This window comes from Carcharhinus amblyrhynchos, chromosome 15, assembly GCF_965287045.1.
Source record: "Carcharhinus amblyrhynchos chromosome 15, sCarAmb.v2.hapA, whole genome shotgun sequence".
In the NCBI taxonomy this organism is placed as follows: Eukaryota; Metazoa; Chordata; class Chondrichthyes; order Carcharhiniformes; family Carcharhinidae; genus Carcharhinus; species Carcharhinus amblyrhynchos.
In genome coordinates, this window is record NC_137338.1 from 56,004,291 (window position 1) to 56,029,456 (window position 25,166).

At 42.6% G+C, this 25,166-nt stretch overlaps 1 protein-coding gene across 1 annotated transcript in view; it reads right to left on the minus strand.

The window, feature by feature from the left end:
• arhgap31 (Rho GTPase activating protein 31) overlaps positions 1–25,166 on the minus strand; it is a 99,202-nt gene that overhangs the window by 40,125 nt on the left and 33,911 nt on the right. The window contains exon 2 of the mRNA XM_080203978.1: positions 10,101–10,203. Coding sequence (XP_080060104.1) covers positions 10,101–10,203 — 103 coding nt within the window. The remainder of the gene's footprint in view (positions 1–10,100; positions 10,204–25,166) is intronic.

The following is a 25,166-nucleotide window of genomic DNA, read 5'->3' on the forward strand; positions in this document are numbered from 1 at the left end:
CTTTCTTCATGAAGTGTGGAAGTGATCCCGACTGTTATTATTTTTAATCTCAGTTACTGTTTTGTTTCTTGGAAATGATTCTTTTAGTATAAGGCTATTGTATCCTGTAACACGAGTGGGAGCCACAGGGAACATTCATACAGGAAAAGGACAATTGCGGTACAATGGGTTTTGGTGCAAGTGTAGATATCGGAGGAGGTGGTCCAGATCTCCAGCTGAAAGAATCTCCTAAAATGCAAACCATGAGAGGGATTTTCTGGCCTCACTCGCCCTAAAGCTGGAAAATCCTGCCCGTGGTCAATGGACCGCTCCATGGTCCACCCCTTGCCCGTTTCGATTCCCATGGCAGGTGGTCAGGAAAATTCACCCCCATGTGTCCTATGTTTCATTTTCCTTTGTTTGCAAGGGACTGCTGCCACTCACCCCTTTCCAACACCCAGATTCAAAATGAGTGAACATTACTGACAGTTTTAGCATAAACTCCCATCTGCATCACTCGTGGATTTAACAGGAAGTTTACAGTTTGCATATTGAAAATTGCTCTGTTGAAGTTGTGATCTGGGATTCACAGTGGTGCAGAGTCAACTGTAATTTACGAAATTGGAGAAATACTTGAAAAGGGAGGATCTATAGGCTTATGGGACAAATTAGGCAATGGGAGTCATACACAGCTAGTACTTTCAATGAGCTAGCACAAACATAATGGGCTGACTGGCCTCCTGCACATATAATCTAAGTATATTGGCAGGTAGGCCTAGAACCAGCAGCCAAATTTACTTGAACTGAAATTGATATCTATAGTTCCCGGAGTCATCCATGTCTGGAATGGCTCCATATGACCATCATCTGTACTTTATCTGTTACTGTGAGTGGGAGTATTGGTGAAATTAATCATACAGTTAACAAGCATCTGTGAATGATCACAATTCACCAAAGCTGCACAGACATTGATGGATCAGCCCCTCAAGGGCTTGCCCTGGTTCTACACTCAAGAGTGTTTGGAAACCTAACAGACCCAACTTGCATGGACTTGCTCTTTTGCAGCAATGACCTCAATCAAGCACCAACCTCAAAACAAGTTTCTGAGATCAAAAGATCAAAATGATTATTTGGTCTGCAATAATGACTGTGAGACATGTTGGTCGAATACCTCCCTGGCAATAAACAAGCAGGGGCTTTAACAACTGGTTCTGTGAAGTCACAGAGAGGAATCAACAAAATCACCTGGAAAAGAAATGCTGGAAAACACAGTAAGGAATCTCTCCCTGAAGCTAAGAGTGCCTCCAATAAAGGATAGTATCTGAACTTCCAATTGACTCCAGGATTTTAAATGAAAGCACCTCACCTCAGATGGCTGGCACATTCAACAAATTATGCCTCACCAATATGCAAAAGGACTCCTCATATATTCTCTAAACTTTTTTTTGGGTTTTACTTCTGATATCTCTGCGAGTGTCATTGCATCATTATTATGTTTTCTCGTGTTTAGTAACTAATAAACCTATTTTATCTTTGACACAATAAAACCCAGTTTGATTGGTTTCTTATTAACAAATTAATACATTTGGATTAGAAAAAGCATTGATGGGGAAAGTAAATTTGTTGTGACAAACCAAGGTTGCTGAAAAAACAGGGAAGTCAATTCATTTCTCCTCAACTGGTAATAGTCGGTGATGATCCAGGTATCCCAGACCCATTTCCATCTCTGTTTATTTTCAACAGAGTAGGAAAGGGGTCGGGTCAGGAACACTGCATATTGCTACCTAGAATTTGCCAACACCATTCTGGAAGTGGTCATTTCAGAACCTCTGCAACTTTCAGCGAGAGAGCCACCTTTTGAGTTAATCCAATGTTTACTGAAGTGAATGTTGGCAGTGTTGTGACTGGGAAAGGTAATTGACCATTAAATTATGTGACTGCAGAGTTGTTGCTTCTGACAAATGGTAAGCTGTCAAATGTAAGAACACCATTGTAAAAGTGGAAGGTCTTCAGTAGATCACCCACTGGATAAAATGCTATTCTGCCTTGCACAACATAAAATGCATAGCTCAACAACTAATTATGTAAAATTTTTCCATGACTTTCACACAGTTGTCACAGAACAGCTCATCTATCTGTTTGGCTGCTTGAAAGATTTGACAGATATTTGCCTTTTTGGTAATTTTCAGAGGCACTAATTGATTCTGTACTGCAGGATTTATTTACACAGTTGTCTTGGGGAACGTGTGTTTTATTAAGTTAATAGATTTACAAGCTTCTAAGGTGATTTTAAAAAATGCCTATTAAAGTGGTGTTTGTTTTTCTTGACAGATTTATGAGCCTTTCAAACCTTTCCAAATAGGACTTGTGAGCTCTGTTTATAAAGTGGAAACTGGGTTATTGGCTTGGGAGTAGTGGGGAGGAGGAGAGTGAAAGTAGCTGGGCAGGGTGAAGGAATTGAGTAGGATGAAGGAGGAATGAGAAGGGCTGAAGGAGGGGTGTGAATGGTTTGATTAGATCAGAGGATGACAGGTTATTGTGGATGAAACAATATGAATGAGGATAAGGCTGATGAAGCTTTATAATGAACTTCAGAACTGGGCTGATATCTTTACTAACAGAGGTGGGTCTTTTAGTTTGGCTGCTTTGACATTGGCCCACCTCTGTCTCTGCCTTAGCCTGACCCCAGGCTCTCCCTGCTTCCTCCTGGATGAAAATCCTGCTGACGGGCACTGCCAGGATGGTGATGTTGGGAAAATTTCTAACCCCTCATTCCTGCCTCAGGGATAAAAATCCAGCCTGTTTCTCTGTAAAGTGCCTCAGGATGTTTAAGACCTAGAACGAATGCACGTTTTTTTTTGTGTGGAAAGTGTATAGGCATAGCTGAAAGTCTCATACTTAGTATGGCCAGAATTTTCCAGCCTTTCACACCAGTGGCATTCTCTGGTCCCGCTGCAGTGAATGGAGATTTGCCTGAGCATCAAATTCTTTGCCCCCACTTGTAGCAACAAGGGGTGTGAACGGCCAGAACATTCTGGCCTATGATTTTGTAGCTCCATTGTTAACGCTCTGATGTAGGGTACAGAATTCGAGGGTCCTGATCCACTTGGAAGAGTAAGTTTGCTTTTCTCTTCTGCAGATCTGTTTGTGTAATGGTAGGAGCTCTGAGCTTTCAGCTGCTCCCAACTCTGAATTCTTGCTGTGTATAGGCTCTCTAAAGATTAGGTTGAATGGTCATGCTAAATTGTCTCTTAGTGTTGGGGGAATACCAGGGTAATATGTGGAGTTACAGGGATAGGGGCTGAATGGGATAGTTGTCGGTGCAGGCATGATGGGCCAAATGGCCTCCTTCTGCAGTATAATTCTATGATTCTATGGGTATGCTTTGAAACCCCAGCTGATGTGAACTCTGAACTTTGATTCTTCTGGGGCTAGTGTCTCTTGTGCCCCCATAAAGCCCCACGGTCCATTAAACCTGATATTCATAAATGTAAAGTTGGGTCAAGTACTTTCTGCAGCGTGGAAACAAGCTGTGTCATCAGTTGAAGAGCTTAGACTTTGTTGTAGTCCCTGATTTACATGAGGAAGAAACAAATATCACAGATATAATTTTTTTTGCCTGGGGTCGGTAAAGGTTTATCACCAATTTTACCAGCAGCGACACATTCCATATCAGGTGTGCGAATTGAGAAATTCCACCCTTTAGTTTCAAGAGGTGCTGCAGTGAGAATAGGAGATTAGCAATTAGTAATTTAGTTTAGGTTTACTTTATTTATTAGTGTCACAAGTAGTTAGAGGATGGATGAAAAGATTACTGGCAATCACAATTTGTGTGGCAACACTGTAATTGCTTCACTAATTGCGTCACTGTGCTTTTTTTCAAATTACAACCCAGCAAGATTTTCTGACCAACAATAACTGCTTTTGGTTTGAGTTGGGTCAGGGTTGGTAACCATAGGTTCTCTGCTCCTTTAATTTTGTGGGAGGAATGGATGATGAAGTAAATTAGTACACAGTGCGTTCACCTTAGTGTCTGAGTTCAAATCCAGCTGAGGCTGATGGGGTGGAAGCATTTCCTGGATTTTGCAGTTAACGTTGTATATGAAACAAATTTGAGCAGTTATTAACTAGTATTTAGCGATCATAAGCTCACAGCATAGTAGTGCCCACAATTTTATTAAACGTTTCTTAGGAAGAACATGGCAATGCATGATCTGAGAAACGGTATAATTAAAGACTGGATTTTGTTGCCTGATTTTGATACTTCCAGGCGATTGGGATTAAGAAATAAGGGAGGGAATTGTTATTCTGGCTCTCTCGAAACACTTGACTACCAGGAGCGATGGTTGACATCGAATACATCTGTCCATATTTTAGAGATGGAGTTTCGAATAAGCTGATGATTGGCCTTCCCTAATGTTCTGAATGCCTATGGGAATGCAAGGCCTGGACTGACAGGAGGGTCTTGCCAGGTTTGATGGGTTTTGATTAGTCTTTTTCAGCCCAGGTCTGCATGCTCCAGGCCTCAGCGTGTATCACAGCCACTTGTACTCCGTGACCCCTCCCCCTTACCCCCAGGCACTGGGTTGTCTGACAACTATTTCTGAATGAACCTAAACCTCAGAGGATCGGTTGGAATCAGTGCCTACAAAAAGAGTTGGGCATACAGCCCTACTCACCACCAATTCACTGGCATTTCCCCGGATCACAAAATCTAGGCCTACTCTGCTCAAAGGTAATAGATGTATATCTATCCTGCTGTGTTTAACTTTCACTACTTAATAGAAAAATAGCTCTTTAAGTATTAACAGTTAAAGGGTCAAAATAGGTTAATGTCTTTATTTAATTAATAATCAACTGAATTTAATATGAACCTGTTAAGATGTTCTTCCCTTTTATGGTACAGTGTCATTCCAAGCCATTAGTGTTTGACAAAATGAATCAAAGGAGATAGGTTGTTTCAAAGAGTGGACACAGACATGATGGACTAAGTGGCCTTTTATATTGTATGATTCTATCATTTCTTTTTGAATACTTCTCCCATATTTCACATTTATGAAGATGTTAGTGCTAAGTATTAGTGGTAGTCCCAAGACAGAAACAGCAGAGGTGTAGGGTGAAAAAACCTCAATTCTGAATCAGTTTGATCTTCTCGCTGCTCCAGGTTGCATTTGGAAAGAGGCAGTGGTATTCAGTGGCCAACATCACTCATGATGGAAAGTCTAAGAAAGTGCTGGAGAGTCAGTGAATACCATTCCTGCAGATGTCCCAATCCCAACCATCCTGATGGCATACAGATCAAGTTGAGCAATCCAGCCCTTGGCTGGAATTTTCTGGCTGTTTTGCCCCTGCTGTTTAGTTTGTCCACAGGGAAGTTCAGGTACTTCCCTGAACTTCCCTGTTCCGCAAATCCAGCAACCTTGGGACCAAGTCCGTGCCAGATTTCAGAATTTAATGGTTTTGGGGAAAAAAATTGGAACCCCTTAATTCAGTGAATAGGGGACACAATGGCCGGATATTTATCGTTCTGCCTACCATGGGAATCGTAGGGGGTGAAGAGTGGACCATGGAAAGGTTCATTGACCTCAAGTTGGATTTTACGATTTTGGGATGAGCGAAGCCGCAAGATCCCATCTAATGTGATCCCTTTTCCCTCTGGGTCTGATGGGGTCAAAGTTCACTAACCAACTGGGAGTGTGGAAAATGTCCGATGCAGCAACTCTTCAGGCTTTTCTGAGCTGGGTTAGATGGGGTCAAGGTTCATTAAGCCCACTTGGAGTGTGGGAAAAGTAATGTTTGGTTTGCCGACAGTGTCAGTCTTTGGGCATTTGAGATACCCTACCTAAATAGTACAGCTATGGCAGCTTTCTGTCAGATGGGAAGCATATGACACACCATATTGGTAGTGAAAGCAGCCCACTGAGGTTTCTTTAGTAAAACTGAGATTCCATCAGTTGTAATTAAATATATTGAAGCTTGGATAAAAAAATTTAATCCTGTAATGAGCATTTAGATTAAAAATTCTTCTTGTAGCACTTGCCAGTTTACTTTTCATTTTGATCTAAGGTTTGTGAATATTTAATAGTCTATGTCTTTGACTCATGGCGAAAATTTCTTTTTAATCTATTTATTTTGTTTTAAGTGTATTTTCACACTGTTTCCTTTTGGGGAATAGTAGGGGAAGTGCTGGAAGGACTCCCAAGCTGATCATCAGCCAAATTAACCACATTATGAACACTCCTTTTGTGGCCAACAAATCCTGGTGTTGGACTTGAACCTGAAGCTTCTGGCTCAGGACACTATTAGTTAATGGGAGGTGGGCATTGCAGGCAAGGCCAGAATTTATTGCCCATACTAACTGCCCTTGAAAAGATAGTGCTGAGCCAACCTTTTGAAACACTGCATTCCTTGAGTTGAGGTGCTTTTTAAAGGAGGGAGTTCCAAGATTTTGACCCAGTGATGATGAAGAGCTTGCAATATATTTCCACATTACGATGCTGTGTGACATGGAAGAGAATTTGCAGGTGCTGAAGTTCCTATTCACCAGCTGCATTTTTATTTCTGTGGCATGAGTTTGGGAGGTGCAGTCCATAAGACCATATGATATAGGAGCAGAGTTAGGCCATTCGGCCCATTGATTCTGCTCCACCATTCAATCATGGCTGATAAGTTTCTCAACCCCATTCTCCCACCTTTTCCCATAACTGTTATTCCTCTCACCAATCAAGAACCTATCTATCTCTGTCTTAAATACACTCAATGACCTGGCCTCCACAGGCTTCTGTGACAATGAATTTCACAGTTTCGCCACTGTCTGGCTGAAGAAATTCCTCCTCATCTCGTTTCTAAAGGGTTGTCTCTTTATTCTGAGGCTGTGCCCTTGGATCCTGGTCTCTCCTACTAATAGAAATGATGTCAAACTGTGACTATTGTTACATTTTGGGCCTTTTCTCCCAACACCTATTCTTGAAGGATTGCATGAGAAAAATTGCACTAGATTGAGATAAAGGCTGCACAGTCAAGTCACAATTGTGGTTCAGGTCCTCGTATCAAGATTATTTTCTGTGCCAAGCTCAGTTTGAGCATTTTTTTTATCTGAATCTACGTTTGAGGGCAGGAACAAAACTGAACAAACACAGACGGATTACATGCTTTGCTAAATGTGCAGTAGGCAATTATTTTGGATCGGACTGTCAGTTACGAAAAACACACATGACCCATGGAAAGAAGCGAAAGAGTGTGTCTGTTCAATGTACTGAATTAACTTATTGTAAGGAAATCAAAGCAATTGGCAGATTCACAGGAAAAGATGAGGTAGACTGGCTCATTGTCAGAAAAGATTAGAAGACAGAAAAAGACCAGGTTATCTATAAAACAATAGCTTATTATAGTGTTTACCCTAGAAGATAACATACTTCCTACTGTAAACATATAACTGTGTGATGCTAGTTATTGGATAAGATGCTTGTTTTTTTGCTCCTTTATTAAATTTGCTTCATATTTTAGATTTAAGCATGAGATCTGGTGGAACATACTGTCTTGCAGACTGAAATCATCTTAAAGAGGCAAGTTTCTCCTTTGGCTCCACTGCTGTGTGACCAGTGCTGTTAATTGCCTTGCCTGTCTTACCATAGGGGATCTCTGGATTTCAAGGGAAAGTTGAGTTTTTGCAGAGGCACGGAGAGCTGGAACGTATCCACGACAGCTGAAATAATCTTGCTTTTGAAGGTTTAGAAGCCTCGGAAATGCAACAAAATGGCTAATGCATTTTCAGTAAACAGACGAGAAAGGCTGGGATTTTCCAGCTCTGATATAGCAACTCCCACCACGGCAGATGTGATCAGCCAGCCGAAAGTCCACTGTCTTTGTTGGGGCCAGAAAATCCCACCCTATTAGATAGCATGCTGATTTCCCTTTCCACTCTCATCCATTACGGGTAACAGATGGCAAATTAAACATTTTGCACAGTTACTCAATGCCCCCGCACTCGCTACCCACTCCTTTTCTCCAGACTTTGTTGAGTTTCAATTTGCATAAGCACAGTCTAATGATTAACCCCTGATTACAGTAAATCATCCATTGCCCATCATGGTCTCCTATCACCTTAGATGGTAGAAAAGAACACAATGCCAGACCATTGTACAGGCTAAAAGTAATATCTGGATTTATTTACAACTGAAATGATATGTAGAAGCAAACAAGCATAAGCAAGAAGATGGGGACGACAGTAATTAATGAACATTGGAAACAATCCAAGAGGGACAGCAATCCAGCTGATCTCTTTCTCACTTGAGCACGTGATAATTCAGTGCAGTAATGGCGGGGTGCTGCATTGTTCTAGGTAGTGGATTTTCAATAGATGTTAATGAGCCCTCTACTGTCTGGTCAGTGGGTTGTAAAATATGTCGAGGCGCTATTTGTCAAAGCATTCTCCTTGTTTCATGGCCACCATTCTTCCCTCAACTGACACCTTCACAATAACCAATCCAGTCATTTATACAATTGCCATTTGTTGCACTAGCTGAGATATTTGCTTCAAAAGTAACCCATTGGTTGAGGAGCACTTTGGGATATCCTGAGGACATAGTAAAAATGTGATGAATGCAAGTTGTTTCTCTATAAGCAAGATCCATCTGGAGTCTTTCAGAATGATGAAACAGCACCATTTCTCATTCCCTGGTAGAAAGTCTTTCAGGATGAGATGTTAGACATTGCAAAAGCTCAATGTGCCCACAGAGCCAGGGTATCTGTGCCAGAAATAAAATCCTACTCAAAACCATATGTTGTTGTGGTGTGAATCCTCCATGACCAAGTGGTAATGAGTGAAGAAGTTCCCGTGGAATGTTAATGAGAAACTCAACACACATTGTTCGGGTTTCAGGAATCTGAGTATGCGACACAAGCAACTTTATTTTAATTAACTTACTATGGAAACGAACATTTGAAAATGATGGCAAAGAGAAGAGCAACTGGCAATCTTCCCATGACCCTGCGTGGTTCACACAGATCACAGGGTTGATTTCGACATTTGCATAACTGATTAGTCAAGTGTCTCTATAGTGAAGTAGCAGCGGCGATGGTGAGGCACTCATTAACCTTAGGATAGGGAGCTGATGGACAGTAAGAAGAGGGGTAGGAAGGGGAATGGGGGAGGAGTGGACAGGGGTAGTGGGGGAGGGTAGGGTGTTTTGCTGCAGCTTGCCAAATTGAGACCTTCCAATGTTGGCTTGTTGTGGTAAGGCAAGTCTGGGCAAAGGGATCATGATCGGGGAGGGTGGAGTGCTTGGGCGTGGACAGATTATTTTTGTTCGCGATTTGAAGGACCATGTGCTGTATTTCCCAGAATGTGTACAGAACATTCGCTACCAGTTCTAGTCCAACACTGACAAATCGCATAATAAAAGCAGCTGATTAGCAAACTCTTTGGGCACCCAAATCTCGGTCCATTTGAAATTGTCACCAGCATCTACAGTGGTGTTAATGAGGCAGTAAGGCTGAACTTTACTGCTCCCATTCACACTGGGTATAGAACTGAAAATTGACTCAAGGAAGTTTCTTATCATTGCCTTTATTTTGAAAAATATTCTGCAAACAAAATAAGGCAAACCTCTTGAAAACCTAATTTTGCGATTAATAAAATACATTTAATACATCAGAAATTTTTGAAACCATCTGTACCTCACTTTCACTGTTTAAAATCCCAGTCACTGTAAAACCTGAGGCCTTTCACCGGTATTTAGGAAGAAGTTACAGTAAGGAGGAGAGGTAGGAAGGGAAATGGAGGAGGAGTGGAAAGGGGTAGTGGGGGAGGGTAGGGTGTTGCCAAATGGGTGTTATGCTGCAGCTTGCCAAATTGAGACCTCCCAATGTTGGTTTGTTGTGGTAAGTCTGGGCAAAGGGATCATGATCGTGGAGAGTGGAGTGCTTCCACTAGGTAAGGTCCAGGCTATGTTATTGCTCTAATGCAGCGTTAAGCTTGACACCTCTGTAAGATCAAGCCCGATGCACTAATTCATATCTGGGGGGTAATAGTTTCCTCACCCTTGAGAAATTTAGATGTTCTAAGCCCAAATAATTTCAGACTAATAAAAATGCATGAAACATCACAAGGAATGCCTTACCTCAGCCTCTGAATGTTGGATGTAATTCCTGAGAGCCTGTAGACCCCGTCTACGATGCCATGTTTCTCAATGAATTCTGCACAGCTTTTGAGGACTTGAGGAACTGTGTGAAGAGAAGAAGTGGCAAGTTGGTTCAGTTCTCAATGTAATGCTTTATCTAACCTCTCTTTACCTCAGTTACCTACATTAAAATACAAGTTCCAGCGGCCTCTGGATAGAAACACATTTTTTAATTGATCAATTTGTACCTTTGAGTGAACCACGATCCACAAGGGAAAACAGGAATAGATTTGAAAACAGTGTCCATCCCTTTTTGTAAATCCATTTACAAAAATTCCAAAGTATTATAAAGTATTTAGAGCACAGCAACAAGCTATTTGACCCAACAGGTCCATCTGGATGTTTATGTTCTATTTGAACCTCCCCCAGACTTCTTTATTTAACCCCCGATCTAATTTTCTTCAATTGGAACACAAGCCCTCGAAACAGTTGTATCAAACAACATTGCCCACCATAGATAATGTACCAAGCAAAGCTTCTGGCAAGTGATGGTGAGGGGGGCAATGCTTATGTGGAAAAAGTAATGGTGTCACAGGCTGAAATTTCTAAGTGCCTACCTTAAGATAAGATGCACTGAATCAAATAATACTCAGCAACAGCTATGAGCTCATGTACAGGACTGACATTCAGGGCAAAGGGGATGGAGTATAAAAGTAGGGAAGCCTTGCTACAACTGTACAAGGCATTGGTATGACCACACCTGGAGAACTGTGTACAGTTCTGGTTTTCCTTTGTGAAGAAGGGATATACTTGCAGTGGAAGCAATTCAGAGAAGCTTCACCAGGTTGATTGGAAGGATGAACAGTTGTCTTATGAGGTAAGTTTAGAAAAATGAGAGGTGATCTATTGAAACATTTTAGGCACCGTAGCACAATGGTTAGCACTGCTGCTTCATAGCTCCAGGGATCTGGGTTCGATTCCCAGCTTGGGTCACTGTGTGAAGTTTGCACATTCTCCTTGTGTCTGCATGGGTTTCCTCAGGGTGCTCCGGTTTCCTTCCATTGTCAAAGATGTGTGGGTTAGGTTGATTGGCCATGCTAAAATTGCCCCTAAAGTCCTAAGATGCTTAGGTCACAGGGATTAGTGAGCAAAATACGTAGGGATATGGAGGTAGGGCCTGGGTGGGATGGTGGTCGGTGCAGACTCGATGGGCTGGAGGGCCTCTTTCTGCACTTTAGGTTCTATGATTAGCTTCTGAGGGGGCTTGACAGGGTGGAAGCTGAGAGGATGATTCTCCTGTTGGGGGAATTTAGATCTCTGGGCCATGGGGGCAGTTAAGGCAGAGACGGGGAGAAGTTTCTTCTCTGAGGTGGTGATTCTTTGGAAATCTCTAAGAGAGCAGTGAAAGCTGGGTCATTAAGTATATTCAAAACTGCGTTTGACAGCTGTTTGATGGAGGGAATCAAAGGGTAACAGTAAACAGGCAAGAGAGTAAAGCCATGATCTTATTGGACGGAAGAACAGCCTTGAGGGGGAAACCGGCCTACACTTGCTCCTATTTTTTATGACCTTAGAATCTTTCTTGCCATGAAACTTAGTGCCATTATCCCAACTCAACATTTGAATGAGTCTGAAATCAAATGACATTGCCTGTTCAGTACTGCTGCATAGATGCATGGATACTACTTCATGCTTACTTTAAAATCATACTTTTAAAGGTAAGATAATAACATGCGAAGGAGTTATTGCCACTTATCATGTTTAGATTCCCATGAAAAGGCTGTGGTTATCAGTAGAAATGTGCCCCAGGAGAAAATTCGAGGATATCTTCAAAATGACCTGAGCAATTTCTGAAATTGCTGAAGATGTCTCTTTGATTGATTTCAGATATACTGCAGGATTTAACTCCACTATCTGTGGCGTTCAGAGACTAAGAGAAGAGACATGCAATAAATCGGGTTCCAGCCTTCACTGAGATTCCCTACAAGAGTGGACGTGTTCTCCTGCATGGGATTGAGAAAGGGATTTAGACATTCTTTCATTCTCCGGGCTGTTTCAAGCAATTCCTGGCAGAATTAAATAAAAAGAAACAACCCAGAAATAACCACAAAGGTTGATTAATGGAAATAAATGTAAAATAAATCTCTTGAAATAAAATCCTGGTCTCAGGGCTTGCTCTGTGCAAACAACCACCAGAACTTCAAGGAGTGAGGACAGAATACAAAATACAGTGGGGAATCTCCCATTACTGTTTTCTTCAATGTTTCCTTAACATAAAGCAACAAGACCACTGAACACAATACCATAGCACACAACAGGGTGACTTAGAAAGCGACAGTTTCATGTGCGGTCGCACACTGAACAAACTCCGCATTGTTAGGAGTCAGCCCTGCACCCTCACCCTGCCGCGCTGAAATTGAGACTTCTGTCAGCTCAGGCCGGGCTGGTGGAGTGCTGCCAGCTGGAGTTGTTTGGGTTTCACTGTCCGTGACTTTGTGCTCACTATGGCTGGAGCGCAGCAACAAATAGCGGGCTAGGAGGACGGTGAAACAAGGGACTCCTGAGGCTGTGACAGGATGCACATATACTCACATATTCACACGATGCCCACGTTGCTAAATATCATTTTTCACTTCACTAAGAGTTCAGTTTGGAAATTCCAAGAAAAATGTTTATTGTTAGAAAAATAAACTGTCCCACCATATATAGAGAATCCCTACAGAAGGAGGTCATTCAACCATCGCGTCAGAACCGACAACAATCCCACTCCTATCCCTATAATTCCACTAACCCTCTAACCTACACATCTAAGGGGCAATTTAGCATGCCCAATCAATCTAACCTGCACATCTTTGGACTGTGGGAGCAAACCGGAGCACCCAAAGGAAACCCATGCAGACACAGGGAGAACACGCAAACTCCACACAGACAGTGACCCAAGCTGGGAATTGAACCCAGGTCCCTGGAGCTGTGAGATAGGAGTGCCACCATGCCACCCAAATCTGTGAACAATTTGCAGGGAAGCTAGATTGCAAGACTGTAGCCAGGAATTTTACAATAAAGTCTGAAGTTTTTGGAATTAAATCTCATTCTGAAGCCTGGCATATAATGCAGGTTGGTAATTCATTGCAGTAATGAGGGAGTGCTATGCACTCTTTTAGACAAGATGTTGAAGCTAGGTTTCACCCAGACTCTCAGGTCAATGTAAACACAGCACAGTTCAAAGAAAAGTATTTTCGGTACTCTTGGTAAATTCTTCTCTCAACCACACCAAGGTTATCTGGTATTTGCTGTTTGTGGGAGCTTGCTGTGCACAAATTGGAAGGTACGATTCCAAAACGGCTGCAGCAAATACCCTTCAAAATACACTTCATTGGTCGTAAGGGGCTTTGGAGCATCCTGAAGTCACAAAAGTTGCTATATCAATACAAATTCTTTCTCTTATTGCCTGTTGTAGTTATTGCCAGGTACTGTTCCAGAGTGGTGAGAGTCATGAATATATTGTCAGCTGTGCTCAGCTCTCAAAATTGGGAAAAGCAGGACCACATGCTAGTTTAACTTGACTCCTGACTGTAAAAGTGATTTAAACTGAGGCTTATATTAAGTAAGGGCCAGCAATGGTTGCTAAATACCAAGATTAATGGTGCTTACCATTATTAATGTGTGAATGTCCAGCAATTTACAGTGAGGAAACAGTAATCCATAGACTGTAAATCACCACAAGATGCTGGGGGGCTTGCAATGCTTTGCTGTTAGCCTCGTGAAAATAGAAGCTCACCCTGAACTTCTCCATGAGTTTCATGAAATGAGTGCATTTGTGGATTAATTACCCATTAAAATTATTACAAGAGCTGGTACTTAACAACATGAGTACCTTTTTAATGGGTAAATTCATGCTCTTGTAATACTAATCAACTTCTCTGGTCAAGGAAGGAAACACACTATCCTGATTTGGAAATATATTGCTGTTCCTTCATTGTTGCTGGGTCAGAATCCTGAAACCCCCTCCCTATCAGCACTGTGGGTACACCCACACCACATGGACTGCAGCAGTTCAGGGAGGCGGCCCACCACTACCTTCTCAAGGGCATATAGGGATGGACAAAAAATGCTGATCTAATCAGTCAAGATCACATTCTACAAATGAGTAAAAAGTAATCAGATAATTGGAATCAAGTGACTTTGAATTAAGGCAGCACAGATGTACAATATACAGGAAGTGAACTGAAAAGAGGCTAAATTGTATAGAAGAGGACAAAAGTAGAATGTTACTGCAGTAACACACATTCTGTTAAAGGAGCATGCCCATCAGGAAAAGTGCATTAATTTTTTTCAATGTTATTCTCCAAGTGTGGCTTTGGGTTTGGCACTGTGGTGACCACCTCATCCTTTGCTTTACGTAATTGCTAAATAGAGATTTCAAACAGCTCTTTCCAGAGCAAGCAGGAAGACTGAGGTCACGGGAAGTGAAAACTAGTTGTTTGTTTCAGTAGAAAAAAGCAACACGCCCAAAATGTGAATGTTCTGCTTATGTTGATTGCAGCCTTACATTTTGCAACAGAATTAAGCTTTCTGTCTCAAGCTGTGCAATCCACAGTGTGGGAAAAAAGGCGATTATATAGATCTATTCCTCAATTGAAGGGGATCAAAGTGTATTCCGGGAAAAATAGGGAAGTCATTGTTTCATTCTTTCCAATAGATTTTCACTTTTAGTAAGCACATTGTCCTATAGCATATTCTATAGTTTATAAAATATACTACTGGAGACCTGCAAACATCAAATTAGTATCTTTGTTGCAACATTACAGGATTTCTAATTATTATTTCACCAAAAACTTTAACAGAATCAAAACTGTTCACTCTGAGAAAAACTACATTAAATTGTCCATGTATAAAAACAGGCTGAGGAATATTAAACACAAAATTTGTCAAGAGTTTAGCCTTGTGACTTGTTTCTAGTCATCAAACAGAAATGTCTAATTGGCACTGTCTCCTCCTGAATTAAAAGGGAGGGTTCACATTGGTTGAACTCAATATTATTTGAAAAATATTTCCTTGAAATCTCCAGTTATAATTTCAGCATTGAATATTTGAAGGAAACGGTTTCCTAATTACTAAAGTGGTTCCATGACAAGGCTTTTGTTTAGGATTCATGCTTCACAGCGATATTATAATTGCTCTTTTGTTGAAACTGATTTTGGGGCTTAATTTTCATCCTTGCGGCAGGTAGTGAGAATTGAGATCAGACAGCAGAGCTATCATTCAAGCAATGCTTTCCCTGGGGCTCAGCTGTTTCAGCAGTCTAATGGATTTCTGGGCCCAGAAATTCATTAGACTACTGAAACAGCTGATCTCCAGGGAAACATTGCTTTAAATCTCTCTCTCTCTCTCTTATCTCTTCTGTCAATTGCACATTGTTTATTGTTTATTAAGTTAAAGAGGATTCAAGTGTTTGCAGTTTCTGCTACTGATGCATTAAAGGGTCTAGATGACTAACCCTTTTATTAGTTTGTGGCAAAGTTTATTTTTACAGAAAGTAGGAAATTAGGTATGAATGACTGCTTTTAACCATTTCAAAAATGTTTTTGTCACAGTAGGATTTATTGTTTATTTACAGTATAGAATGAATGAATGGATATGGAGGTGACCTTGAATGTAGGGCATAAGAGGTCAGGGGGTAGTAAATGGCATAGCTAGGGATGGGGAAGCATAGGGAGTGGGTGGGGGTATAATTTAGCATAGGAGACATGAAGGGCAACTTTTGAACTTAACTTCCAAAAATCTCCCTCTTGTAGAGAATGATTTATGATACCTCTGAGGAGTCATGAATCATGAATCTTTGAAAAACTGTCTCAACTTGTGGAAATTTTGGGGGGACTAGGACATACCTATAGTCTCAATGAAACTGGCCAGGTCAGCTTCATGACCTGGAGTGCAGGGCCCTGATTCATGACTTGAACCAACACTCACCCTTAAAATTAGACACCGTGGAAATGGGGCCCAGACTCTGACAAGAGTCATCCAGACTTGAAATGTTAGCTCTGTTCTCTCTTTACGAATGCTGAGATTTTCCAACATCTTCTATTTTTGTCTCAGATTCCAGCATCTGCAGTAATTAGCTTTTATCCAGGAATTGGCTCCTGATTGCCATTTCCATGAAGCTGAGCCAACTCAATGAAAATCCTTTGTGTGGTGGGATGCTCATTGAGACTATCCAGTGCAGGAACCCTGGAAAGTATAGACTGTTGTCATTTTCCTCATCCTCTCCCTGCTCTTCCCATCCCCATCCTTCTTATCAATTCTATCCGATCACTCACAGAAACAATCTCTTCAGCTAGCAAATGTTGTTTGGCTCTCCTTTCCTTCAGCTATTTTTTATTCTCCACTAATCTCCACTTCAAACCTGCCCCCTATCCTGAAAAGTTGCCCCAAAATTGTGGAAAGTTTGGGGGTATTAGAATATGTCTATACCCTCAATGGAGCCAGCCAAGTTGGGAATACAGAGCCCCGATTTGTGACCTGAACCAGACAGTGCAGAAATGGGATCCAGGAACTGGACTCACTGGGGTCCACTAACCCTACTACTACCCTGCCACCGACATTCATTGGAAACTGCATGTACATCTCAAGCTTCAGTCCTCCTGGTGTTCACATGCCTCTGTACGTGCCAAGCACTGCCCACTAAATAATCCCATCGTCCTTAAAGTGACCAATCAAAACACTCCAGACAGACAAAAACTGAGTATTATTTTTACACATTTAATTTGGTGTGAATAAATATTTTATGAAGCTATTACAGGTGAACATTTGGAAACGTTTTACACTGTATTATGGAGAAACCATTCTCATATATAATATATGAGAAAATTGTATGTTACAATGCAATATCATAAGCATTTTATGTGAGTGTATGTTCTCATATATAACTTATAAAGTTACAGCACATCCTGCTTGTACATTTCCCATGAGAAGAATGTAGGTCAGGGGTTGAGACTGCTGGTCCTCAAGGAAGTTCCTTAGTTCCAGGGGCCTGGTCACTGCCTTGGTTTGAGAGCAGTGCCCCTGATGGCCAGTTACACAATTGCAGTGCAATTAGTTCCAAGTGGGTCTCCAGGAACAGACTCCATCCTGTTACCTCCCCAGTTTCAGAAGAAGACCAAATGGTACTTGTTTTGACTGGCATCTTTCCTACACATGTTTCAGCCACATGTTTCTCTTGTGAGAGAGAGTGCACCAGGTCACAGAAGAGGATACATTTTGTAGCCAGCAGCAAGTCTGCTCATTGTGAACCTTTCTCATCAGTGAAAATACCAAGACAACATTAAGAACATTTGAACTAGGAGCACGAATAGGCCATTCGGCCCTTTAGAGCCAGCTCCATATTTAATAAGACCACGGTTGAACTGATTGTGGCCTCAACTCCACAGTTCCGCCTACTCCATTACCCTTTGACTCCCTTCTTGGTCAAAAATTTATCTACCTCTGCCTTAAAAATATTCAATGGCCCTGCCTCCACTGCTCTCTGGAGGAGAGTTCCAAAGACTATTAACACAGAGAGAAAAAGAAATCTCCTCAGGTGGATCCCGCCAAAGTCAAGGGAGTTTTGAACAGCTCACTGCATTTTATGGCACTATCCCCACTGTGACGGGGCAGTAAAACTCCACCCCTCATCTCCATCTCAAATGGGTGACCCCTTATTTTTAAACTGTGTCCTCTGGTTCTTGTCTTTCTCATAAAGGCAAACATCCTCCTGGGGCAGTACAGTGGTTAGCACTGCTGCCTCACAGCGCTTGGGGTTACAGGGATAGGGCCTGGATGGAATTGTTGTTAGTGCAGGCTCGATGGGCTGAATGGCGTCCTTCTGCACTGTAGAGATTCTGTGATTCTATGATTCTATTTGCCTCGGCTGAGCTGGGTTTCCTGGATTAATGAGACTGGACTGGAAAGTGATTGTCTAGTCGGTTAACACGCTTGCCTCCAAATTACTACATTCTGTGTTCATCGCTAGGGCTTTGGCATGTAAATCAATGCAGTGTGGATGGAGCAGTGCACTGCCTACATCACAGCAGTGCTGTCTTTTGGATGTGATGGTAAACTGAAGTCTCATCTGCAGAACAAAATAACCCATGGCTCTATTTTGAAGAAGCGAAGTTATATTGGCTATGACACTAAGTTATCTTAGTGTCATGGCCAATATTTATTCCTCAAGTTATCTTAGTATCATGGCCAATATTTATTCCTCAAAAATCCAACACTACGAACAGATTATCTGATGTCTATCATGGCTGCTTGTGGGATTTTGCTGAATCCAAATTGGCTTCCGCATTGCCTACATTACAATAGAGATTACACTTCAAAAAAATACTTCATTGCTTGTAAAGTGCTTTGGGACATCCAATGATTTTGAAAGGTGTTATATAAATGCAAGTCCTTCTATTTTTTTTGGAGTGCTGTACAGAACGGTTTAATGCAGGGATGTGACCAGTGAATGTGGGGAAGTGTGACCCTTTCTGGTCACAATCTCTCCAGCAGCTGTCTGACAGGGGAGAACGAAACTTGTGTTTATGTAGGGGGTGCTCCATGTGACGTGTGAATCTGAGATTGGCTTTGTGCACTTTCTGTCATTTCTTGGTGTTTGTGACTCTGACTGTTTCTGTTCCTCCCGCTTCACACCAGGCCCCATTGTCAGGTTTCCTTTAGGCTTTGAAATTGCATCCAGGAAGTAGAGTGGATAAAAAAACTAAAGCCTTGCAGAGTTCTGGAGGTAGTAATTCATGGGGGACAGTGGGATGAAATATTTATCGCGAGGGGGATGGAGTACAAAAGCAGGGAGGTCTTGCTGCAATTGTACAAGGTACTGGTGAGGCCACACCTAGAGTGCTGTGTGCAATTTTGGTCCCTTTATTTATGAAAGGATATATTACCTTTGGAGGGAGTGCAGAGAAGATTCACCAGGTCGATACCAGAATGAGGGGGTTAGCTTATGAGGAGAGATTGAGTAGACTGGGCCTGTACTCGTTGGAGTTTAGAAGGCTGAGGGGGGATCTTATAGAGACATATAAGATAATGAAGGAGCTAGACAGGGTAGAAGCAGAGAGATTATTTCCACTTAGAAAGGAAACAAGAACTACAGGGCACAGCCTCAAAATAAGGGGGAGTCAATTTAGAACAGAGTTGAGGAGGAACTTCTTCTCCCAGAGGGTAGTGAATCTTTGGAATTCTCTGCCCATTGAAGCAGTGGAGGTGACCTCATTAAATGTGTTTAAGTCACAGACAGATAGATTTCTGATCAATAAGGGAATTAAGGGTTATGGGGAGCAGGCGGGTAAGTGGAACTGAACCATTATCAGATCAGCCATGATCTTATGGTGGGGCAGGCTCGAGCTGCCAGAAGCCCTACTCCTGCTCCTATTTCTTATGTTCTTATGTAGCTGAAGGATGAGCACAGGCTCCCATGGAAGAGCACATGGAATCCCTTTCCCATGTTAAACGCTTCAACAAGTTGTCCTGAGTCCTCTTTGAAGTTTGCCACTGTACAAAACGAGGGAAAGGGTGATAGACCCAGATCGTTAAAGAGCTGCTCCCAAGCTAAGAAGTTGTATTTGCTTTATATTTAAACTGATGTTATTGAATCATCCCTTTCATAGAGGTGACTAGCTTGAATTAAGAATCAGCATGGATCCAGTTACTGGACTTCAGCATCAGGACATAGAAACCATCTCAATGACACTCTTAAGTTCACTGATCATTTAACTGAGGTCACTCCTGATGTATGTAATAAATCAATGGTTGTGGACTGCGAGCACTATATATGTTGGTCAGAAGGTGTAAAATGATTTTCAGTCAAACATTTACAGAAGTTTAACTCTTGTACTAATTGAGGAATATAGAAAGACAATGAGAACATGAAAAAAAATCGAATTAGGATATATCTGCCTTATTATGGGGGCAATTCTCCTATCGTGCTGCACTGCATTTTTAGTGCAGCAGGAGGAGAGACTCTAACAGCGGCTGATTTGCGCTAGGTGTCTGGGCCTGAGCACGGAAGTCTGCGTGGAGCTGCCTATTGTATGCAGCCTCCCATTATCATCTATTTTGAATATCATTAGTGGGCCTGGAACTGAAGTCTGCAGGCCCGCTAGCCTCTCCCACCTGCCAGGACTATTTCACTCCAGTGGGATTTACAGTAGCTGCCCATTGCGGGTGCTGGTGTCCTGATCCTGCTAGAACGAAGGGGAGGGGCAATCGAGGCCCCTCCTAGAGGGCTGGACGGTGGGGGGATGCCCCCTTGGCATTGGCACCTTGGCAGTGCCAGCCTAGGCCCCCAGCACTACCTAAGGGGTAAAGTTCTAATGCACTGGGGACACCTTGGCACTGCCCAACTTTCGAACTATTATTTAAATGGTAAAAAATTGCAGCATGCTGCTGTACCGAGGGGCCTGGGTGTCCTTGTGCAGGAATCTCAAGGAGTTGGTTTGCAGGTACAGCAGGTAATTAAGAAGGCAAATGGAATTTTATCCTTCATTGCTAGAGGAATGGAGTTTAAAAACAGTGAGGTTATGTTGCAGCTGTATAAGGTGCTGGTGAGGCCACACCTGGAATACTGTGTACAGTTTTGGTCTCCTTACTTAAAAAAGGATATACTGACACTGGTGGGGGTGCAGAGGAGATTCACCAGGTTGATTCTGGAGTTGAGAGGATTGGCTTATGAGGAGAGACTGAGTAGACTGGGGCTATGCTCATTGGAAGTCAGAAGAATGAGGGGAGGTCTTATAGAAACATACAAGATTATGAAGGGAATAGATGAGATGGAAGCAGGGAAGTTGTTTCCACTGGCGGGTGCAACGAGAGCTAGGGAGCATAGCCTCAAAATAAGGGGGAGCAGATTTAGGACCGAGTTGAGAAGGAACTTCTTCACTCAAACGGTTTTGAATCTGTGGAATTCCCTACCCAGTGAATGCTTTTAAGGCAAGGATAGATCAATTTTTGAACAGTAAAGGAATTAAGAGTTATGGTGAGCGGGCGGATAAATGGAGCTGAGTCCATGAAAAGATCAGCCATGATCTTATTGAATGGCGGAGCAGGCTCGAGGGGCCAGATAGCCTGCTCCTAGTTCTTATGTTCTTATATGCCCATCGGGCATAGGTCAGTGCCAAGGAGGTGGTCCTAAGGGGAGTGAGGCTTCTGGGAGAACAATTAATGTTAGTGAGGGGTCTCTCTGCCACTCTGCAGTCGGGATCGGTGAGGGAGGGATGGAGACCAGCGATTGGAGCTGGCCATTGGGATGGGGGGGGTGCGGTTTAGACTGTGTGGGAGGTGGTCGGCACTGCAGCAATGGGTGAGGGAGTCAGCACCGTGGGGGAAGGGGGCCTGGCAAGAGATTGGGGCTGGCCAGAGGGACAGGAGATCGAGGCAGGACAGACGGGGGGAGGGGTTCAGGCTAGGCCAGACACATTTGAGGGGCCAGCGACTGGGAGGCTGGCAGTGCAGGTTCCTATGCACGCGCTGACAGATCGGTGTATGCGCAGTGCAATGTGCCAGACTCTCCAGTGGGAACAAACCTTACCCCCTGAGTTGCAGTGCGATTCACACAGAGGCACTCTGCAGTGCACAATGTGGGAGATTCATTTTGAAAATCCCACTGAAAGAACCAGTGTGATTTACTCCAATTTTCATGCAAATTTGACACTTAGAATTTTTTTGAGAGAATCCAGTCTAATTTCACTTGTTTCCTGAGTGTACAGCTCAACAATGCCACAACCAACACTAAGTTAACTAATGATCCCGCAGTCTAACTGGTCACACTAATCTATTACATAGGATGATTTAAAGGAGAAACTTGAGAAACAGTATTGAAATGTTCAACGCAAACTCTGTTGCAAGTTGTCATATTCAGTGTTGTAGCTGCACTGTCTTGGTGATGTGTACAGCTTTTCTGTGAAAAAAAATCGGTACTGAAAGTGCATGTACAGTGATGGGTGGTCGGGGTGATTCCTCAATATGCCTGACCTGCAGAGTTGATCACATGTCTTGAACCTATTCCCATCCATTTTTTATCCAATGGTTCTCACGATATCTGAGAGGCTGTTTTCTCTCTTTAGAAATCTGGAGTACAATTGCACGGTTTCTAATTAGGAATAAAGAGACTCTGTGGAGGGAGAGCGAATGAAAGAGACTGGAGAGTGAGTCTGAAAAGAATCATCGAGTGCCTACAGTGCAGAAAGAAGCCATTCAGCCCATCGAGTCTGCACCAACCACAATCCCACCCAAGGTCCTATCCCCATAACCCCATGTATTTACCCTGATAACCCCCTGACATTAAGGGCAGTTGAGCAAGGTCAATCAACCTAACTTGCACATCTTTGGAGTGTGGGAGGAAACCAGAGCATCCTGAGAAAACCCACGCAGACACAGGGAGAACATGCAAACTTCACCCAGACAGTGACTCAAGCTGGGAATCAAACCCGGGTCCCTGGAACTGTGAGGTAGCAGTGCTAACCACTGTGTCACCTTGCTACTCAGAGAGTGAGAGGCTGATAGATTAGGGAGGGAGAAAGAGAGAGAAACTGGGGAGAGAGGCTGCAGAGGAGTAAAATTGGAGAGAAGAGTGAAAGAGACTAACGAAAGTCAGAGAGACTGCAGAGACAAAGAAGACTAGGGAGAGAGAGATTAGGAGAAAAAGAAGAGAACTATGGAAAGACTGGAGATAGAGACTGGAGTTAGAGATACTTGGGGAAAGAGAGAGAGAAAGGAGGGGTGGTAAGATTGAAGCCCAGGGCTAATACTGCTGCTGCTCACCTGCCTGTCTGACTGTGGTAGAATTGGAGACTGGTACAACAATCAGATGCTGATACAGTCAACACGTCTCTGGAGAACAGGAAGAAAAACAAGTGGGTGGGGAGAATTACGAAACAAGAAGTGGTCAGTTGTACACAAGACTGGGATTAGCTATATTGATAAGGAGATCATGATCAACAAGTCCACAGTATTCTGCTTTACTTGCTGTCATTACCACATTGATCAAGTCAGCCAATATTTCCCCATGAAATCAGATTGTTTCTACCAAAGGGAAACTGTGAATTGAATTCCCCCCCAAAACAAAACTCTAGCACCTTGGTCAGAATGGTTTGTGGATTGTCCCTTTGAGCATATAATGGCTGACTACTGAAAATAAATTTCTACTTTGTGACATTGCATCTTTTACACTTGGCTGCAGGAAAGTGGTATTGCAAAGTATTACAATACTCCATTGGTAATGCTTCACTTACTAGCAGTGGGTCCCTTATTTGCACCAGGCTCCACCCTCTACAATGTTACACATTAATCCTTTCCAGTCATTACCGAACCTCTGACAGTTATTGAAGAGTAGGGAAATTTTCCTGTCCATCATTTATTCCTCACCAAGAATCAGATTCCCTAGTCATTATCAGATTGCTGCTTGTGGGATTTGCTATGTGCAGATTGCCTGTCACATTTCCTACATTATAGCAATGACCACACTTCAAAACATACTTCACTGGCTGCTTAGTTCTTTGGGACATCCTTGAGGTAGTGAAAGGTGCTGCATAAATGCAAGTTTTTCTTTTATTGGCTGTGAGTTCCTGACTTGCAGGGAAGCGAATCACCCTTAGGTTCCATCTATGAGTCATGAGACTGTTGTGGTGATGTCTATAGTAACTAGCTCTGGATTGGATTTGATCCACGCTCACCACTGTCTGCATGTTTTTCTCTTGCCGTTGGAGACAACCCAAATAGGATGAATGAAAAACTGAGAGTCTCTCCCAAACTGGCTACTTGAATTGCTGCATTCATAAGTTTGAACAGTATGAGACTGTATGTTGCTGCTTAAGTTTGAATTATATTCAAAGGCACAGTATGTAGATTCTGGCCTTCATCGAAACCTACCAAGAGTTCAATTCTTAGTCTCCTCGGATAGCTTTCTGAATATGTTCATTTATTGCCTTAAAGCTGGGTGTGAAAGGACATTTTTTGCACTGGCTGGTATGTGTCAATACTGCTGACTTTCTCAATTATTTCAATCAAATTCAGGCCATGCTGTATCCTACTGCTCCAAGCTTTTCTTACCCAGAACCTAGTGACAGATCAAATTCTTGAAGTTTGCAGGCTGAGGTTATAAAGACTCTGGAACAGTGTCTGATTTGGGTCCCTCCTTTGCCCTTGACGTTATAGTTAGGGGTGAATAACCAGACAGCTTCTGTGAAGACTGAGTCCTATCTTCACACTGAGCATACCCTAAATTGTGTTGTGTGGCACTATGCCGTGGTGCTAAATGGGATAGATTCAGAACCAGCCGAGCAGCTCAAAACTGGGCAACAAAAAGTTGCTCTTAGCCATATTGTATTCATTCACAAAATGTAACCTCATGGCCCAGCATACCCCCCACTCTATTATTACCACCAAGCCAAGGGATTAACCCTGGTTCAATGAACAGTGCAGGAGGGCATGCCAGCAGCATAACTAAAAATGATGTGTCAACCCGATGAAGCTACAACACAGGACTATTTGCGTGCCAGACAGAGATAAGTGATTCCACATCCAGTGAATCGGATATTACCCTGCAGTCCTGCCATGTACAGTCATGAATGATGGGGAACAATTAAAAAACTAACAAGAGGAGCAGGCTCCACAAATATCCTTATAATCAATTTGCAACCACCTTCAGCCAAAAATGCCCAGTGAATGATTTAGCTTGGCCTCCTCCAGAGGACCCTGACATCACAAATACCAGTCTTTGGTCATTTCGATTCACTCCACATGGCTTCAAGAAATAACTGAAAATGCTGGATTGCAAAGACTATGGACCCTGACAACATTCTAGCAGTTATATTAAAGGCTTGTGCTCCAGAATTAGTCTTTCCCCAAACCAAGCTACAGGACCCTCAGGGGTCTTGACAGGGTAGATGCTGACAGATTGCTTCCCCTTCTAGGAGAATCTTGAATCAGAGAGCATAATCGCAGAGTAGGAAGTTGCTTATTTAAGACTTGAGCAGGAATTTTGTCTCTCAGAGGGTAGTGAATCTGTGGAATTCTTTACAACAGGGAGCT